This window comes from Falco cherrug, chromosome 16 (assembly GCF_023634085.1).
Source record: "Falco cherrug isolate bFalChe1 chromosome 16, bFalChe1.pri, whole genome shotgun sequence".
Lineage (NCBI taxonomy): Eukaryota > Metazoa > Chordata > Aves > Falconiformes > Falconidae > Falco > Falco cherrug.
The window spans coordinates 4,930,020-4,946,934 of NC_073712.1; the positions used below are offsets into that span (position 1 = coordinate 4,930,020).

At 56.5% G+C, this 16,915-nt stretch overlaps 1 protein-coding gene across 2 annotated transcripts in view; it reads left to right on the forward strand.

Annotated features, from left to right (window-relative positions):
• GRM4 (glutamate metabotropic receptor 4) overlaps nt 1–16,915 on the forward strand; it is a 53,717-nt gene that overhangs the window by 21,851 nt on the left and 14,951 nt on the right. For both annotated transcript variants that reach the window (XM_055728300.1, XM_055728301.1), the window contains exons 4-6: nt 8,445–8,580; nt 10,953–11,107; nt 13,214–13,354. In XM_055728300.1, coding sequence (XP_055584275.1) covers nt 8,445–8,580; nt 10,953–11,107; nt 13,214–13,354 — 432 coding nt within the window. The remainder of the gene's footprint in view (nt 1–8,444; nt 8,581–10,952; nt 11,108–13,213; nt 13,355–16,915) is intronic.

The window sequence follows — 16,915 nt, forward strand, 5'->3', positions numbered from 1 at the left end:
ATGCTGGGAGAAAGAGCCCTGCAGGAGGGAGAGCGGCGGGGGCAGCGCAGGGGGTCTCTGACCCGACCCGGGGATCAGGGTGAGCATCTCCCGCTCTCCTCCTGAACTCGCTCTGCTTCATTTTTCATGCCAAGCCTGAGCCTTCAGAGTCAGTTTTTATTTCCATCAGGCAATAATGCTCATTGCTGTAGTTAGCAGTTAGCATTCAAGCTGTTTGCTTTCTGATGCATTATCAACTTGACCTTCAGTTTCAATTTTTAGCAAAGCCTCATGCTAAAGCCCTCGCTGTCGCAGTGGAAAGTGTTTTTGCTCGAGGCACAAACCCACTCCCTCCGCTGGCGGGGAGGGAAGGATTTCACCCCGGGGACAGGTTATTCCTGCAGCCAAGGCTGGCCCTGGGTTACCAAGACATACTGGCACGTCTTATATATTGCAATTATTCTGGCAATTATGCTGTTGGCTCCTGGTGATTGCTGGTGGTTGCACCGATGGCCAGCTGGTCCTTATTTAGTAAATGCTTTTTTTTTTTTTTTTTTTTTGGTGCTAGCATTGCAGAGGTGTTCAGCCTGCAAAGGGTGAATTTCCTTTGGCCATTTTAAAGTGTTTTAAGTGCTTCCCTCAAAGCATCCTGCTCCTCTGAAGCATCCTGCAAAGGCAGTGGGTGTCAGCTGTATTTGCGCTGGGCACCAGCGCAAGGCAGGGCCAGCACTGGGGTGTCTCCAGTGTCCCCATCTCCCACCCCTGGTGTACAGCATCACCCCCTGACCCCAATCCGTGGCATTGTTGGGGTGGATGGGCAGACCCGTCAGCAGCCCTTTGGTTCTGGGTGTGCTGACATCTCTGCTGTTGCCGAGCTCTTGGAAATGAAGTATTAGATTTATGTTTATGTAATTTAGCTGGTGAGTGCAGCATGTTATGCCATGCGTCGTAATGTGCAGCGCTCGGTTTTGTGAAGAGGGTAATATTTCCAGCCAAACGCAAGACTCCTTAGTCATGTGTCTGGATCAATTTTACACTGTCATTTCCCCCCTCTGCTGTTTTATCCTTCGCTGAGTTTTCTATATTTTTTAGTGAGGAGGCTGATATGTATTTGTGATGCATTTGTTCATCTCCATGTGACATTCATGGCTGTCTCCTTCTGGTTTCAGCCGGGTTCATTACTTTTGGTTGATGTGTCAGGATGTTGCACCCAAAAAGCTGCTCCCAAATAAGCAAAAATAGGCTGTGTCTTTATGGCAGATCTGTATGTGCAATCCTGGATGTGGCTAATCCTGGTTATTCGCTGGTTTTGGGGAGTGCCTTTGTTCTGGGTCCCATGGATGTTGTCCCCAGCTGGGATGGATGGGAGGATGATGCTGGTGGGGCCCTGTCCCTGGAGTTCCCTCCCCAGCCGAGTGGGCAGGAGTTCAAGCGAGTGACCTTCAGCCCTGTGGCAGCGAGGTGTGATGAGCGGTAAGGCAGAGCAGGGCTGGTGATCCAGCTCCCTTTCATCCCTGAGGACGGCTGTTCTTGTGCAGTCAGCACTCAATTACCACGGCTCACCGGAGGGCTCTTATTTGCTGCCGGCGTCTCGGTTACCCAGCCAAATCGTCCCATCCAGCAGCCAGCGCAGAGTTGGATGGTTTTTTTTGTGGCATGATGCCATGAGCCCAAAGGGTCCCTGCTCTGCGGGAAGGCTGGCTTTTGGGTCAGTCTTTTCCTGTGGGTGTTTTCTGGCTGATAACGCCAAGGCTGGTGGCATCTCTGGCCCCTCCGGGGCTCAAACGGAGCATCCCTGAGAAGTCCTTTCATAGTATGGCTCATGAAGGGTCACCAGCATGCTTATACTCACCCCCTGAGCTTCTGTGCTGGACTGTATCATCCCACCCTCTGCCCAAAAATTACCCCCAGCTCTCACTGATGCAATGCCTTCATGCAGGACAGGGCAGCTGGAGGGACAGGTCTGGCCACTGAGGCTCTGCTGCCATCGTTGCTTTGGGTCCTGCAACTCTCGCAGGCTCCTCGGAGGCAGAAACCATGTTTCCCGAGTTATTTTCCTATTCTTCCCCCCCCCCCCCGCTTCTTTTCTTTTTGCTATTGTCAGTGCTGTGTACCCCAATACAGCCTGAAGGGAGCTGTGCCTCAGTTTCCCCACCTAAAAACCTTCCCTGCCCTTGAGCTGTTTGCTGGTGGATGCAAAGTGTCCGGCAGGCTGAGACTGGGGGGAGCCAGAGCCAGACTGGGACTACTGGGCACCGCTGCCTGGAAAAACACACGCTCCAGGCCTGGATGCCTTTGCTGGCCGAAATCTGCCTGTAAATAACGCTGCCCTCGCCTCTTCCCTCCGCTCCTTGTTTTGGCATCTCGGTGGGAGCGGGGAGGGAGGGGAGTAGGGCCGGGCGAAGAGGAGCTATTAGTTGTGGTCGAGGCTGGTGCGCGGGCTCTGGCTCGCAGCCCAAAGCTGGGTTATGGAGGCAGCTCGAGTCGATATGTTGCTTGTGAATATTTTTGATGTGTGTTGTGGGTGCCCACAGGCTGGCGACCCCGGCTGCGTTGTGCCAGTGCCAGTGGTGAGGTCTGGGTGAGACGGGAGACGCGGCCGGGGGGGTCAGTGAAGCGGGGAGCCTGGGTGTTTTCTGTGGTGTGGGCTTGGGTTAGGAGTGCTGAGCTGAATTATTATGGTAAATGAAGGGAAAAGCTGTCTTTGCTTTCAGGACTCACCTGGCACTTCAAGCCCCGGCTCCTGGAGCTGCGTGATGGGTGGGGGGCTCTGCTGCAGGCAGTGAACTCCAGCCTCTGACTGCAGAGCAATGCTCCCTGTGCACAGCAGTAGATGGGGGAAAGACTGCAAAATCCTGCTAGAAACCTCCCCAAAAATCCCAGAGCGTCCTGGCTCTTCTCAGTTCAGTGCTGCAGTAGGGTGAGGGGGAAGGAGATGCAGCTCGCCCACAGAGGGGCTGCAGGAGCTGGGGGGGCTTGACTCACCGAGTCCCTGATGAGGTCTTTGGCATAAGAGCTTTCCCGTGGACACAGACCGTGGTGCTGTTACTTACTTGCATGAGGAACCTGAATTTTCTGCTCCCCAGTGTCCTGCCCAGGGCCCTAGGCTTGAGCTGAAGACTTGCTTTTTTTCTTCTTTTCTTTTCCCCATTGCAAATTCATTAATTGCCGATTTAGCCCAGCAATGCAGGCAGTTGAAAAGCAGGCTCAAATTGCTCGGATTGATAATGCCTGATGAGATTTCAAAACACTGAAGAGCAGCGTTTGAGCCTGTTCCAGGGATGAGGTAGGCGGCAAGTGCCGGGAGCCTCTGGTGATGGGGATGCATGGTGCAGAGCTCAGGACACACAAGGAGGGACCCACCATCCCCAAAGTGGGACCAGGCTGAAAAAACTTGGGGGTTGGGGGGCTGCTGTCACTCCCTGCTTTGCATTGCCAGGAGGGAAGGGGTGAGATGCCCGCCTTGCAGTGATGTGCAGAAGTTTACAAGTTGAGAATCTGGCTGCACCAGGGGGATGCGCTGGGGCTGGTTTGGGGTGACAAAGGGGGGTCAGTGTCCCCAAGCACACCTGAGCTGATAGCGGAGGTGCTTTGCCAGCAGTGGGACTGGGACTCGTAGGATATTGCAGCCACCATGTGGGATAATCTGGGTATGGCTGTCATTAGGGCTCTGCCGCAGCAAAGGTGAGACCACACCGTGGGTGGTGGGACCAGGGTGGGCTCGCCAGTGCTGCTGTTGTCCCTTAGCTCATGCTGTGGCGTTGGGCTGTTCCCTCATCACACCACGCTCCCCAGCCGGCCTGTCCGTGGGTGCCATGGGATGTAGGGAGCGTTCCCCAACCTGCAGAGGCGCATGCTGCTGCAGTGTTGAGGGTGGGTGGGTGGGTGGATGGAGGATGGAAGCCCCCGCCCGGTGCGGGGCATCCTGTGCTCTGTGGTTAGACCAAAGTGTACCAGGCTCACGATGGTGCAGGAGCTTTGCTCCAGGAGGGCAAAGAGCCGTGTCCCTAATGACTTCTCCTCTACTGAGTTGGTTCCTGGAGGCTTTGAAGTGACATGAATAATGAATCCCAGGGCAGGGAGCAGCCTGCCGCTTGCCAATTAAGACTCTGGGCTTTGGAATCTTATTTAAATGGCTGGGATTAGGGAGGCCAGGAGCATGGAGGGAGCCGTGCAGGTGCTGCATGCAGACGGCCACCGTTGCTGAGTTGTGCAGAGCCTGGACCCCTCCTCGGGGTGCCTGGGGCTGCTTGGGGAGCACGTGTGGTGGTGCGGGGGACATGGATGTTGCCGTTCCCAGCACGGTTGAGCCAAGCCCCCCTTCTCTACGTGCCATGCCTGTGCTTGCCCAGCACTTGGCAGCTGCCGGCTCGGTGGGGAGCCCCAGCAGAGTGCTCCCTGATTGATGGTGTACGTTAGCAGCAGCAAAAGCTTATTAGCTACCTGCAATCAAGAGGGTGCTTCCCAGAGCAGCTGCGCTCCCACCGAGCCCTTAATGGTGGAGATTAAACCCTGACCTGTGTTTGACAACATGCGTTAACCCCACCTTAATGAGGAGAGTCCCTGCGGCCCCCGGCGAGCTGCGGGCATGCTGGAGGAGGCTGAGATCTCACTGGGCTGGGGGTGATGCCGGTGGGAGGGGTGCGGCCGCATGCTTGAGGATGATGCAGGCAGCAGGTTGCTCCTGGGGGGCTTTGCCCTGCCCTGGGTCGGGGGGGATACACTCACAGGCAAGCCATGCACGGCGGGGATGGGTGCATGGGGCTGGTGGGTGGCACTGGGTGCAGACCCTCGTGGTTTTGCTCCTGGGGCCACCTCGGGGTGGCACTTGGGTGCAGGCACATCCCTGGCCCTGTGGCAGGAGGGTGGGTTGTTTGCTGGACAACGAGCCCCGCGGCAAATCCTTCCCTTGGCAGAGCTGCTCTTGCTGCGTGTCCCTGTTTCGCGTGGGAGATTTTTCCCTCTTGCCCTGCGCTGGGACCTGTCTGGGTGAGATGGGGCAGCCGCTGCTTATTAACCAGGGTGGGCTTGTTACAGCAAGCTCCGGCAGGCAGCAGAGAAAGAGCTGCAAGTGCAGTGCCAGACACGCTTGGCCACCTCCTGTAATTACGTCCCCACCATTTCACTTTCCCTGTCGGTCTCCGCTTCCGTGGATGCGGGCTGCTGAATATTGCATCCTTGGCTCTTCCTAGCAGCCTCCCTGCGAAGCTGCTGGCTCTGTCATCATGGGGCTGGGCTGCCACCGCTGCGGGAGCTCCGGTGCTCTGGGTGCTCCCAGGCCCTGAGGCTGCAGCTCTGGGTGCCTGGTTGCTTCCCCAGCCCACAGGGGATTTGGAAATGGGCCCAGGTTGGGTTTTCAAGGCTGTTTCTTGCTGCAAGCGCCCTGCATCCTGCGCTGCCATCTGTCAGTGATGGCATGCATGGGACCGCGTCTGAGCATCCTTAAACTGGGCACCTGTCTCCACGCTGCCTCCAGCAGCTGGTTGTGAGATGTTGCCCTGATCCTGGAGGCTTTCCTCGCTGTTCCTACTCCTCTTTGGTCCTTTCACAAAGCTGGGGGAGGAAAGGGGTCCCTGTACCTTGCCTCCTGCTTTCTCCCAGAGTCAGACTTTGGCCTGAGTTGGGAAGCGATGCTGTGCTGTCCTGCTGGAGGAGGGAGAGTGGCCACCTCCTCCCCATGGCCACCGCCGCCTCGCCTCGCTTTGATTTCTTGCTTTAAAGGAGTGTTTTGACTAAATGGATTTTTGTGCGGAAGACGGTAGGAGCATCACTTGGCAAATCCCCCTTCCCGCTGTGGCGCCTGGGGTCCATGAATAATGCAGGCACTGAGAGCCTGGGCTGCTGGAGGTGAGCAGGGCTGCCCCGAAATGCACAGCTCTGCCTGCCCCACCCCCGACCCCTTTGACCCCTTTTTTCCATTATTAAGAAGATTTCATGAATTAAGAAGGTAAAAATGTTAAGTGGTGTTGTCAGCATCAGTCCGTGGGGCTGGAGGAGGACGCTGGGGGAATGGGGGGCTCCCAGACCCCCCCGGGGGCTTTTACCCAGGCTGGTTTTGTGTTATTTTTGAGCTTGGAGATCCCTGATGAGCTGTAGCAAAACTTAGGGCCCAGGCCTGGCAGCCAGGGTTTGCAGACATCTGTGTTCATCCTTGGGGCAGTTTTCTCCCAGCATCCAGCCACTTTTTTGGGGCCCCATCCCCACTTTCCCACTGGCCTGGCCACGTCCCCCCTCACGTACTCGGTGCTCTCCAGCCAGTGCATTAATAAAGTCCTCATTACATCCTAATTGCCTGTATCCCTTTTTTGTTACATTCCTCGTTAGTTTGATTTAACAGAGCTGCCGAGCGGCTTGGTCATTTCTGAATTGCCATTGATTTAGTATCTTTTCTTATTTATTTACGGGCCCATCTCCTCTGCCACCCGCTCTCGCCACGCGTAGGAGGAGGTGGTCCCTGCTCCAAGTTTGCCCAAGGCCATTTGCAAGTGCCACCAGGATCCTGGGGATGCTCAAAGCCCCTGCAAGGAGAATAAAGCCCTCGTGGAGGGCGCCAGGGCAAAGCCTTGCTGCTGTGCCAGGAAAGCCTGGAAGCTGGCTCGGCTCTGGCTGTACTGGGAAGGGGCTGGTGCTGCAGCTGCCACATGCACACCTGGACCCGCCGTGTCCCTGTGTTGCACACTCGTGGTGCGCATGTGTTCAGGGGCACGTGTGGCGGTGGGATGTGTCACAGCGTGTGTCTTCTTGCACGAGCCCAGAGCAGAGGAGCCTGGCTGTGTTGGTGGCTGGTGGCACACGGGTGTGCGCTTGTGTCAGCCCTGAGCTGTCACTTGCACGTGCAAGCACCTGCCCGACTGCGCCGGGGCTTTTGGAAAGGGTCTTGTGTTTGCAAACTGCTGCTTTTGTTGGATTTTCTCCTTTTATTGCCATGGAAACTGTAATTAAGCTGCACCAGCTCCTTAGTTGTCACCTCTGGTGGCACAGCTGGTGCCACACTGGCCTGGCCGGGGGCTTGGTGGTGACCGGGGCTGAGTGTCCCCCAGCCAGGGATGCGCTCGTCCTGCCGGCACTGCCTGCTGCTGCCCGTCTCGCCTGGCTGATCTGTCTGTCCGGGAGTCTGTTTATCCAACTCCCTCCTCTCCATCCATCTGGCTCCCCATATGGAAAACACACAGCAAATTGGCCCAATTTCTTAGAATAGGAAAAAAAAGAAAAGCCCAACCTAACACCCCCCCCTCCCCCCTGTGCCGGGGCTGGGCGATGGTCCCCCGGCCAGTGGAGATTTGCTGGGGGATGCTGTTATCCCCATCCCTGCAGCCTCCCTTGCTGGATGCTCAGCACTCATCAGATCCCCCCCTCTCTCTGTATTTGACTGCAAGGGGGCCAAGTTACTCCAGCTTTACTCCAGCCCAGTGGGAGGGAGCAATCCCTCTGCCTCGGAGCCTGTCCCCATCCCATCCTCCCCCTGCTCCTCTCCAGGGCCTTATGCTGGGAAATCTCTCCCTGCCACCATGTGCTAATTACTCTGACCTTTGCTTAAACGGGCATCTTTTAATGACAGGCGAGGTATCAGCCATGTCATTTACTATGCAAATTGAGACCATCAATTACATTCAGAAGGTCCCACAATGTTTAATTTTCGCTCCCATCTCTCTTTTTATTGGCATTTGCAAAAATGCAGGAGCAGGAGGGCTCTGGCTTTTCGGAGCTGGAGGCTGGGAGCCCAGCAGCCATGTGTGGGGACTCTTCCAATTGCCAGCTTCCCCTCGTCTCTTTTAATTTTAATTAGCTGCTTTTGCAATCACTCTGTGGAAAGCTGGGCTGGGAGCTCGGCTGGTGCTGCAGGGATGGGAATAAAACCCTTCGCAGAGCCAGGCTGCTGTGTTGGGGGCGAAGGGCTGGTGCTGGGGCTGCAGCCCATCATCTCTTCTTCCTGTGGGCTGTTTGTGCCAGTATTTGACCACTGTGTGTGCAGAGCCCTTTGCAAAACCCAGTCCTGGGCTGGGGAGGGACTGGTGCCTGGAGCTGGCTGGAAAACCCTCTCTGAGCCACCGGGATGGGACCCTGTGTCTGTTGGGGGGATGGGGGGTGATGTGGTTGTGGCTTGAGGTGACAGGTACTTGGAGGAGTGGGTGGAAGGCAGAGAAGAGGTATGGAGATCCGGGATGGGAGGGAAGGTGGCACAGAAGGGCTGAGCTGTTGGGGAGAAGGAGGGGTGAAGGCAGTGACCTGGGTGAGGAGGTGTAAGGGCAAGGCTTGGGTATGTGTCCTGGGGGGCTGGCTGATGGTCAGGGGCTCTGGGGGCTGTGGGCTGTGGAGATGGTGTGGTCCTGAGCCCCTCACTGGGGTGGGAGCTGGGGAGCCCCCCTGTTTACCTGTTGTGGGGATGAGGAGCCCTGGGAGAGGGGTTGTCCTGGGGGATGGGGGCTCGTGGGGGTGTCTCAGTCCCGGGGCTCTCTCTGCCGCAGGGGGTGTGTGCGTGGCCCAGTCCGTCAAGATCCCACGGGAGCCCAAGCCGGGAGAGTTCGACAAGATCATCCACCGCCTCCTGGAGACCTCGCACGCGCGGGCCATCATCATCTTTGCTAATGAAGATGATATCAGGTGCGGAGGGGCTGGCCTGGCTGGGAAGGGAAGCTGGCGGGGGGAAATGCACTTCAGGGCACCTGCATCGAGCCTGTTGGGCGCTCTGCATGTGCCGTTGGCTGGGGCATAGGGTGTGGGATGCTGATGGCAGGAGCTGGGCACTACACCCGGAGCCAGCCGTGCCTGCAGTGTGCATATGTGTCTGCAATGTGGTGTAGATGTGTCTGCAACATGCAGCAGATTGTGCCTGCGTAGCTGCCTTCACAGCGTGGTAGGGACGTGTCTGCAACGGGAAGAGGATGAACTTGCAGCGTGGCATGGATGTGCCTGCAACGGAGAGAGGATGCACCTTGCAGCGTGGCAGGGACGTGCCTGCAACGGGGAGAGGACGCGCCTTGCAGCGTGGCAGGGATGGATCTGCAGCAGAGACCCACAAGAGCTGACTTTGGAGTGGCCGCCTGGCATGTTGCTGCCATCAAACCACAGCGATGCAGAGCTCAACAGAGGAAAGATCTGCTTTCTGCTGGCTTTGGAAACCCCTGCTGTCACCACCCTGCTGCTTCACGCTGCTCACAGCTTGGGTCAGAGCTGGCGCGGGTCCTCACTGAGCACCAGCCGTGGCAGGATCCAGGCACCAGTTCGGCTTTGCTGTGCAGCTTCAGCCCCCAGCGTGGAAGAGGAAGCCTCTCAGGGACCCCCCCTTGTCGCCTTGCCTGCCCAGTGGGGCTGGGGATGCAGCCACACTTTGAGGTGATGAGCTGCTCTGCAGGCGAAGATGCAATGTCTTGCAGCTCCCGTTGTTTATGGAGCAGAATGATTCACATGGAACTACCCCTGATTTTCTAAGTATCTAATTTATTAATCAGCAAACATTATGTAAATGTGGGTAAACTGCGATTTTAAATCAGTTTACATCAGATGTGCAAACGCTCTGAGTTTCTCTTTTCCTTCCTTAATAGAAATGTCTGCAAACCTGACATTTACGCGGGTGTGTGGTGAGAAGCGGGGGATTTACCTCGCTGTGTAAATGGCAAGTCCCATTAACTGGGGTTTGTAAACATTTACCCATCCAAATAGGATTACATCCCATGAACAGTGGTTTACATGCACCTACCTCGTGCTGGGTAAACGTGGGTTTCGCCCGGGAGTGGAGACTGCCGTGATCCCGACCCTCGTGCCAGGATGGGCTGCGAAGCCTGGAAGACGATGTGCTGCCTCTCCCGAAACACGCGGGGCCATGCTGCCGAGCAAGATGGTCTGGGGGTGGTTGTTGCTCAAATTTCTGCCTGGCTCAGATCGGGTGTAAATCACTGATCTCACAGGAATATCCTAGATTTGCCCTGGGGAGCTCCTGCCCCGCACGAGGACCATGGGCAACTGGAGATGCTGCTTGTGCTTGGAGCGGGACGTGGGCTTTGCTGACCAACCTGCGGTGGGATGCACCCGGAGCTGGGGGCAACCCCGGATGAGCACGGAGCAGCTGGCACGGCTCCCTGGCTGCTTGCTGGCCCCGTGGCTCCCAGAGCACGCCTGCCTCTTCCCTTCTTGTCTCCGCTCTTTGCTCAGTTTGTATGTGTTATTTTTTTTTTTTTTTCTCCTTATTACGTGTTTCAAACACCATCTGGACTTGAAATGATCAGCTCCCGACGGCGGGGGGTGAGTCACAAACCTGCCTCCTCGCTGCACAGGGAGATGGGGAGGTGAAGCTGCCCTGGGCCCTGCTCCTGTGGGGCTGGGGACCCACACAAGCCCCCAGGGGGACAGCGAGCCCTGGGAAAAAAGAGCCTGGAGGGTCGGATCCAGGAAAGCTCCCATCCACTACTGCGATTTTCTGAACTGGCTGGTGCTATGGAGCATGCAAGCGTGTGCGGCTGAGTGTCTGGCCACGGTGAGGGATGCTTGGCAGGTCGGATGGTGTCTCCAGCTCCCAGCTGCTGCTCAGCTGCCCAGTTTTGCCCAGCAGAGCCCAGTTTAGCTCTAGCCTGGGCACTGGCAGCACTGGCTGGCCCTCTCCTGTGGCTTGCAATGCTGATCAGAGCAGAGCACACGCGTGCTCTCTAGTGCTGCTGCTTCTCCTGCCTGCTGCAGCATAACCTGATTTTTTTTCCTAATGTTGGGTAATTAAGGGGGAAATTCAATTACCAGTCAGCAAATATGCAAATGAGGTGCGAAAAGCAGCCTGTGTGCCTGGGCTGGGGAGGACGGAGGGTGTGGGAGCTGAGCAGCATGGTTTGCTCTCGTGTGTCCATATGCACCGGGTGGCTGGTGCCGAACCGAGTGCCCAGCACAGGAGATGCAAACAGCGCTGAGCCCTGCCCCACGCCAGCATCCCTGCTTCCACGGGCCCTGTGGTGCTGGCAAGTGCCAGTGCCTCTTGCTTCTCTCCACAGAAGGGTGCTGGAGGCGGCCAAGAGGGCGAACCAGACAGGACACTTCATCTGGATGGGCTCAGACAGCTGGGGCTCCAAAATCTCCCCAGTCTTGCACCTGGAGGAGGTGGCCGAGGGCTCTGTCACCATCCTGCCCAAGAGGGTCTCTGTCAAAGGTAAGGCGTGGCACTGGGTGGGTTCCTGCAACTCCCCTCCCCCCTCCCTGGTCGGTTGTCCTCTCTGACAGCATCCCCTTAACTGCAAGGTTTTGGCTGGGAAACAATCAAAGAAACATGGAACGGTTTGGGTTGGAAGGGGCCTTAAAGACCATCTCGATGCCACCCCCTGCCATGGGCAGGGACACCTGCCACCAGCCCAGGTGGTTCCAAGCCCCGTCCAACCTGGTCTTGAACCGTGCCAGGGATGGGGCACCCACAGCTGCTCTGGGAACCCTGTGCCAGCGCCTCACCACTCTCACAGTGAAGGGTTTCGTCCTAATATCTAACCAACATCTGCCCTCTTTTCAGTGTAAAGCCACCCCCCCTTGTCCTGTCACTACATGCCCTTGTAAGAAGTCCCTCCCCAGCTTTCTTGTCGGCCCCTTTAGGTGCTGGAAGGTGCTATAAGGTCTCCCTGGAGCCTTCTCCAGGCTGAACAGCCCCACCTCTGCCAGCCAGTCTCCACGGAGAGGTGCTCCAGCCCTCTGACCACCTGTGTGGCCTCCTCTGGAGTCATTCCAACAGGTCCATGTCCTTCTTGTGCTGGGGCCCCAGAGCAGGATGCAGCACTGCCGGTGGGAGCAGAGGGGGACAATCCCCTCCCTCAACCTGCTGGCCACGCTGCTGGCGACGCAGCCCAGGATTCGGTTGGTTTCTGGGCTGCAAGTGCACGTTGCCGGGTCACGTTGAGCTTCTCGTCCACCAACACCCCCAAGCCCTTCTCCTCGGGGCTGCTCCCGATCCATTCTCCATTCTCTGCCCAGCCTGTCTTTGTGCTTGGCATCGCCCCCACCCACGTGCAGGACCTTGCACTTGGCCTTGGTGCACTCCATGAGGGTCACACAAGCCCACCTCCCCAGCCTGTCAGGGTCCCTCTGGTGGCATCCCTTCCCTCCAGCATGTTGACCACACCATTTAGCTCGGTGTCACAGTGAACTGGCCGAGGGTGCGCTCGATCCCACTGCCCGTGTCGCTGGCAAAGGTGTTGAACAGCACCGGTCCCAGTACGGACCCTGAGGAACACCACTCGCCACTGGTCTCTGCTTGGCCATGGCACAGCTCTTCTGAGCACGACCATCCAGCCAATTCCTCACCCACCGAGTGGTCCATCCATCAAACTCATCTCTCTGCAGCTTAGAGACAAGGATGTCAAGTGGGACAGCGTCCAATGCTTTGCACAAGTCTGGGTGGATGACACCAGTTGCTCTTCCCTCATCCACCAGCGCTGTAACCCCATTGTAGGAGGCCACCAGGTTTGTCAGGCACGATTTGCCCTTCGTGAAGCCACGCTGGCTGTCACCAGCCACCTCCTTATTTTCTGTGTGCCTTAGCACAGTTTCCAGGAGGATCTGCTCCATGGTCCTGCTGGGCACAGAGGTGAGACTGACCAGCCTGTAGTTCCCTGGGTCTTCCTTTTTTCCCTTTTTTCAAAAATGGGGGTTACATTTCCCCTTTTCCAGTCAGCGAGAGCTTCACTGGACTGCCACGACTTGTCAAATATGATGGACAGTGGCTTAGCAACTTCATCCGCGAGTTTCCTCAGGACCTGCGGGTGCATCCTGTCAGGTCCCATGGACTTGTGCACCTTCAGGTTCATTAAATGGTCTTGAACCTGATCTTCTCCTACACCAGGTGGTTCCTCATTCTCTCAGCCCCTGCGCCTTGGGCAGTGTGGCTTCACTTGCCAGTGAATGACACAAAAAAGTGGTTGAGTACCTCAGCCATCTCCATATCCCGGGTAGCCAGGTCTCCCATTTCCTTCCAGAGAGGGCTCACATCTTCTCTAGTCTTCCTTTTATAACCGACATACCAAGAGAAGCTTTTCTTCTTGCCCTTGATGTCCCAGAAAGACTGTGTTTTGCACTGGGTCTTCCTGAGTGGGTTCTCCAGCCTTCAGCCTTGCCCAAGTGGCACCTCAGACACAAACCCACCGTGGTCTTACATGTCACCAGGCCCCGTCACTCACAAGACCCTCCTGCCCTCTGTCTGGGGAGTTTTGGGCCATGCTGAGCATCTCTCTGCCATCCCAGAGATTTTTCCCTCCATCCTCTCTTCCCCGGGCAGGTTTCGACCGCTACTTCTCCAGCAGGACGCTGGACAACAACCGCCGAAACATTTGGTTTGCTGAGTTTTGGGAGGAAAACTTCCACTGCAAGCTGAGTCGGCATGCGCTGAAGAAGGGCAGCAGCATCAAGAAGTGCACCAGTAAGAGTGGTGGGGATGCTGTGGCAAGCAGAGGCTCGTGGGTGTGCGCTGCTGTATTGCACGGGGTGCATGGGGACGTGAAGGTGATGGCAGGGAGCCCAGGGCAAGCGTTAGAGAAGTTTCACTTGCCTTCCCCTTATGGCCTTTCAGCACAGCCATGTCCTTATTGCTCCAGAGCCGCCAGCCCAGCTCAAGGCAACTATGCGGCAATTAATGCTCTGTGCGGGGCAGGCTCAGTTGTGTGTTTTTTTATGGACTAAGCATCAAAGCTAGGTGGGAATTTGGGAAGACCTGGGGAAACATTGGCACTTCTGCAGCGTGGGGAATGTGGGTGACGCCGAGCAGCTCGGCTGCACGGGCACTCGGGTGTCTGCTGGGCTGGTGAGGGCAGTGGCTTGCTTAAAAGTGGACGAGAGTGTTGCACAAAAATGCTTTTGTGCATCCCGATGTGCTGTGTGTGATTGAGAAAGCGGGTGGAGCCTGCTTGGTTTGTGTGTGTGCAAAGGCACCGTCCCCGTGCAAAGCTCCCAGGGCTGCTCCCTCTCACGCAAGCTTCTTGCGCATCCCCCTTCCCTTGGCCCCGTCTTTTGTGAGTACAAAACCACCCGGATTTGGGGGATTTGGGGCTGAATCCTGCATTGCTTTGCAGCATTTGAACAATTGTCTGTTTCTCACTGTGGGCTTGGCAGAAGCACTGTTGTCCCATGTAAGGCACGAAGCCACCGGTGCATCCTTGCCCCCTTGCTGGTGGCTCCTGCCTCACCTGAGCAGGGTAAAAGCTGGGATGACTGTGGAGAAATGAGGCCAGTTGATAGCGCAGGGTCAGGATCCAGGTCTTGCTTAGCCAGCATTGAGGTTGGGGCTGTGGCACACTGATGCCTGCAGGGAGGGTGCTGCCAAGCATCCCACGGGAGGGTGCAGGGGTACCCAGGGAGGAGGTGATCACCCTGGGACACACGCTGGAGTGGTGTTTGCCCGTTTCTTGTTGCAAATTGCTTTGCTGATGTTCCCCTTTGTCCACTCCCGGCAGGGAGGCCAGCAGAGCCTGATCCCAGGCCCCTGACCCCCTCCTCAGGCCCCACTGTGCATTTTTAGCTATTTCCAGCTAAAAGAGAGGCTTGTAGGGATTAATGCAGTAAACAAGGCAACCAGGGGATCTGTCTTGCTGACAGCACTGCTGCTGAGGTGATGGTTGGAGGCTCAAGGAGATGACATGTTTACTGAGAGATGGGAGAGATTTACTGCCTGCCTGGCACCGGCTGAAGACAGATAACGACACAGCGGCTCACAGGCTGCGACATGGCAGGACTTGGGGATGTTTGTGCATCCCCCCCATCCCCTTCGAACGGATGCCTGTGGAAGCCGTGGCACATCAGCAGGCAGATGGACCTGGCTGTGCCTGGAAAGTTTGATCATTAAGGTGTTGGGTTTTTTTCCCCCTGCTTTCACCACTGAGGATGAGACGGATGGTGCTTCCATATCCTCTCCCTTACAGGCATCAAATCATCAGCTGAGGATCTGGGGACACCTCTCCTTCCCCACAAGGGCTTTCCAGTGCTGCAGCTTCCCCAAGTAGTCTTGTGTCTGATGCATAGGTGTGAGTTTGGTAAGCAGCAAAGGCATGCAAGAAACCTGGCCATGGCCATGGCTTTGGGTAGCTGAGAGTGCCTCAGCTTTCCCGATTGCATCAAGAAGTCCCCGGCAGGAGGAAATGCATGAGCAGGTCCTGCAAACCACTGATCTCTTCATCTTCACAGTAATGTAGCATTTCAACAAGCAATATTTCAGGGCCAAGGTATTAGTGGAGGCAGCTGAAACCATGACATGGCAAATGTCCTAGGAACTGTCTTTAAATTATCTAAATTTGTCAGCAAATAAATTATCTCCTGAATGTTTGCTTGGCAGATATGCAAAGCAGGGAAATAATGCACAATGAAGCAAATAACTTGCCCGTGCAGATCCATGCACTCCTGCTTTGCTCAGCTTATGCAGATGTCCTGCTTGGGGCTGTTTTCTAGAGGGAATTGTACTGACTTCCCCCATGGACTTCAAGTTTGGGTAGAGCCCAGCAGGCACAGAGAAATGCTGCCTTTGCTTGCTTTTGCACCCCAAAACCCAAGCTGGAGGGTCCCACCACTGAACAGGACAGCTCACAGCTCTCGTTCATGTATGGGAGAGCTGGGAGGAAGGTGAGGAGTGAGGGCTGGCGTGGGAGACCAACCCTAGCATCCATCAGGACCCGTGCGCTCGATCCCCAGGCTGTCCTGCTGGGACTAGGACCAGAATCGGGTCAGGACCTGTCTCCCGGCTGCTTTCACAGTAGGACCACCTCAGCATCCTTCCTCACCTGCAGGCTCCCTCCGCTGGGCTGCAGCCCCAGCCCTCCGGGGCTGGGTGGGCTCCTGTGGGTGAGCCAGCCCCTGCCCGCGCCTAGTCGGCTGGGCTGGAAGGGTCCTGCCAGCTGCTTTGTTAATTCTCACACGTGCAGATGTAGACGGGGAGGTGCTGGGATGCTGTGAGCGGAGGTGAAGGAGCTGATGGCAGCACTGCGTTTGCTAGGCTGATGGGGTGGCAAGGGCAAGACGACGGGGTATGGCTCGGGGCTGTGTCCCCCCACCTGTCACCCACACGGGGACTGCAGGATGCTCCCAGGCCCTATGGGCTACTTTTTCTCCAGGAGAGCTAATTAATGGCCTTCATTTAGCAGGGCTGGATGGTAACTCTGCTTTGAAGCAGGGCTGGGGATGTCTCTGCGTGCTCACCTCCAACCGACCAGGCTGTGGATCGATGCAGAGCAGCACCATGGGTGGCAGGGAGAGGAGCTTTTGTTTGTTTTTTTTTTTTTTTTCCCTTTATTGTGATTCCTTATATTCCTTTCCCTTTCTGTTTCGCTTCTCTCCAGTCTCTTTTTAATACGGGCTTATGTTTTTTGGCACTGGCTGTTTTCTAGCACAGCATGCCCCAGCCAGGCCGACGGGGGAGGATTTGCACTGCTCGCTGGGTAGTTAAGATGATAAAAGGCTCCTGTTGACTGAGACTGGGTCTGAGCAGGCAAAGATGTCCCGGCAATGCCTCTGCTCGGCTTCTCTTCGCATCCCTGGACATCCCTGCTGTCCAAACAGGCACCGCCAGCCTCACTGCAAGAGCAGCTCAAACCCTCGTTGCAGAGATTTTTGCAGCGAGTATCCCTTGGGGCGGGGGGCAGCCCCTGCTCCCCAGATGGGCTCACCCCACCTGACAATGCGGAGATGGGTGCTGCTGCCAGCACCCATGAGATTCGGAGTTCCAGAGGTGACACCGCTCCCCAGCTCTCCAGAGCAGCAGTGTGAGCGATTTTGATTAACTGCTGGTGCCGGCAATGTGATGGGAATTGATGCTAATCCTGTCTCATCCACCGCTTGAGAAGATAGCTGAGCCCATCCTCCAAGGGGTGCCTGTGGAGGCTCATCAGGCACTTGAAAATTAATTATCAGCCCTGTAGAACAATGCGCGACCCTGCTATTATAATCAGTGGGGTCACATCCTTTTTGCGGCCCTCATCTACTGCAAGTTTGGCGGAGA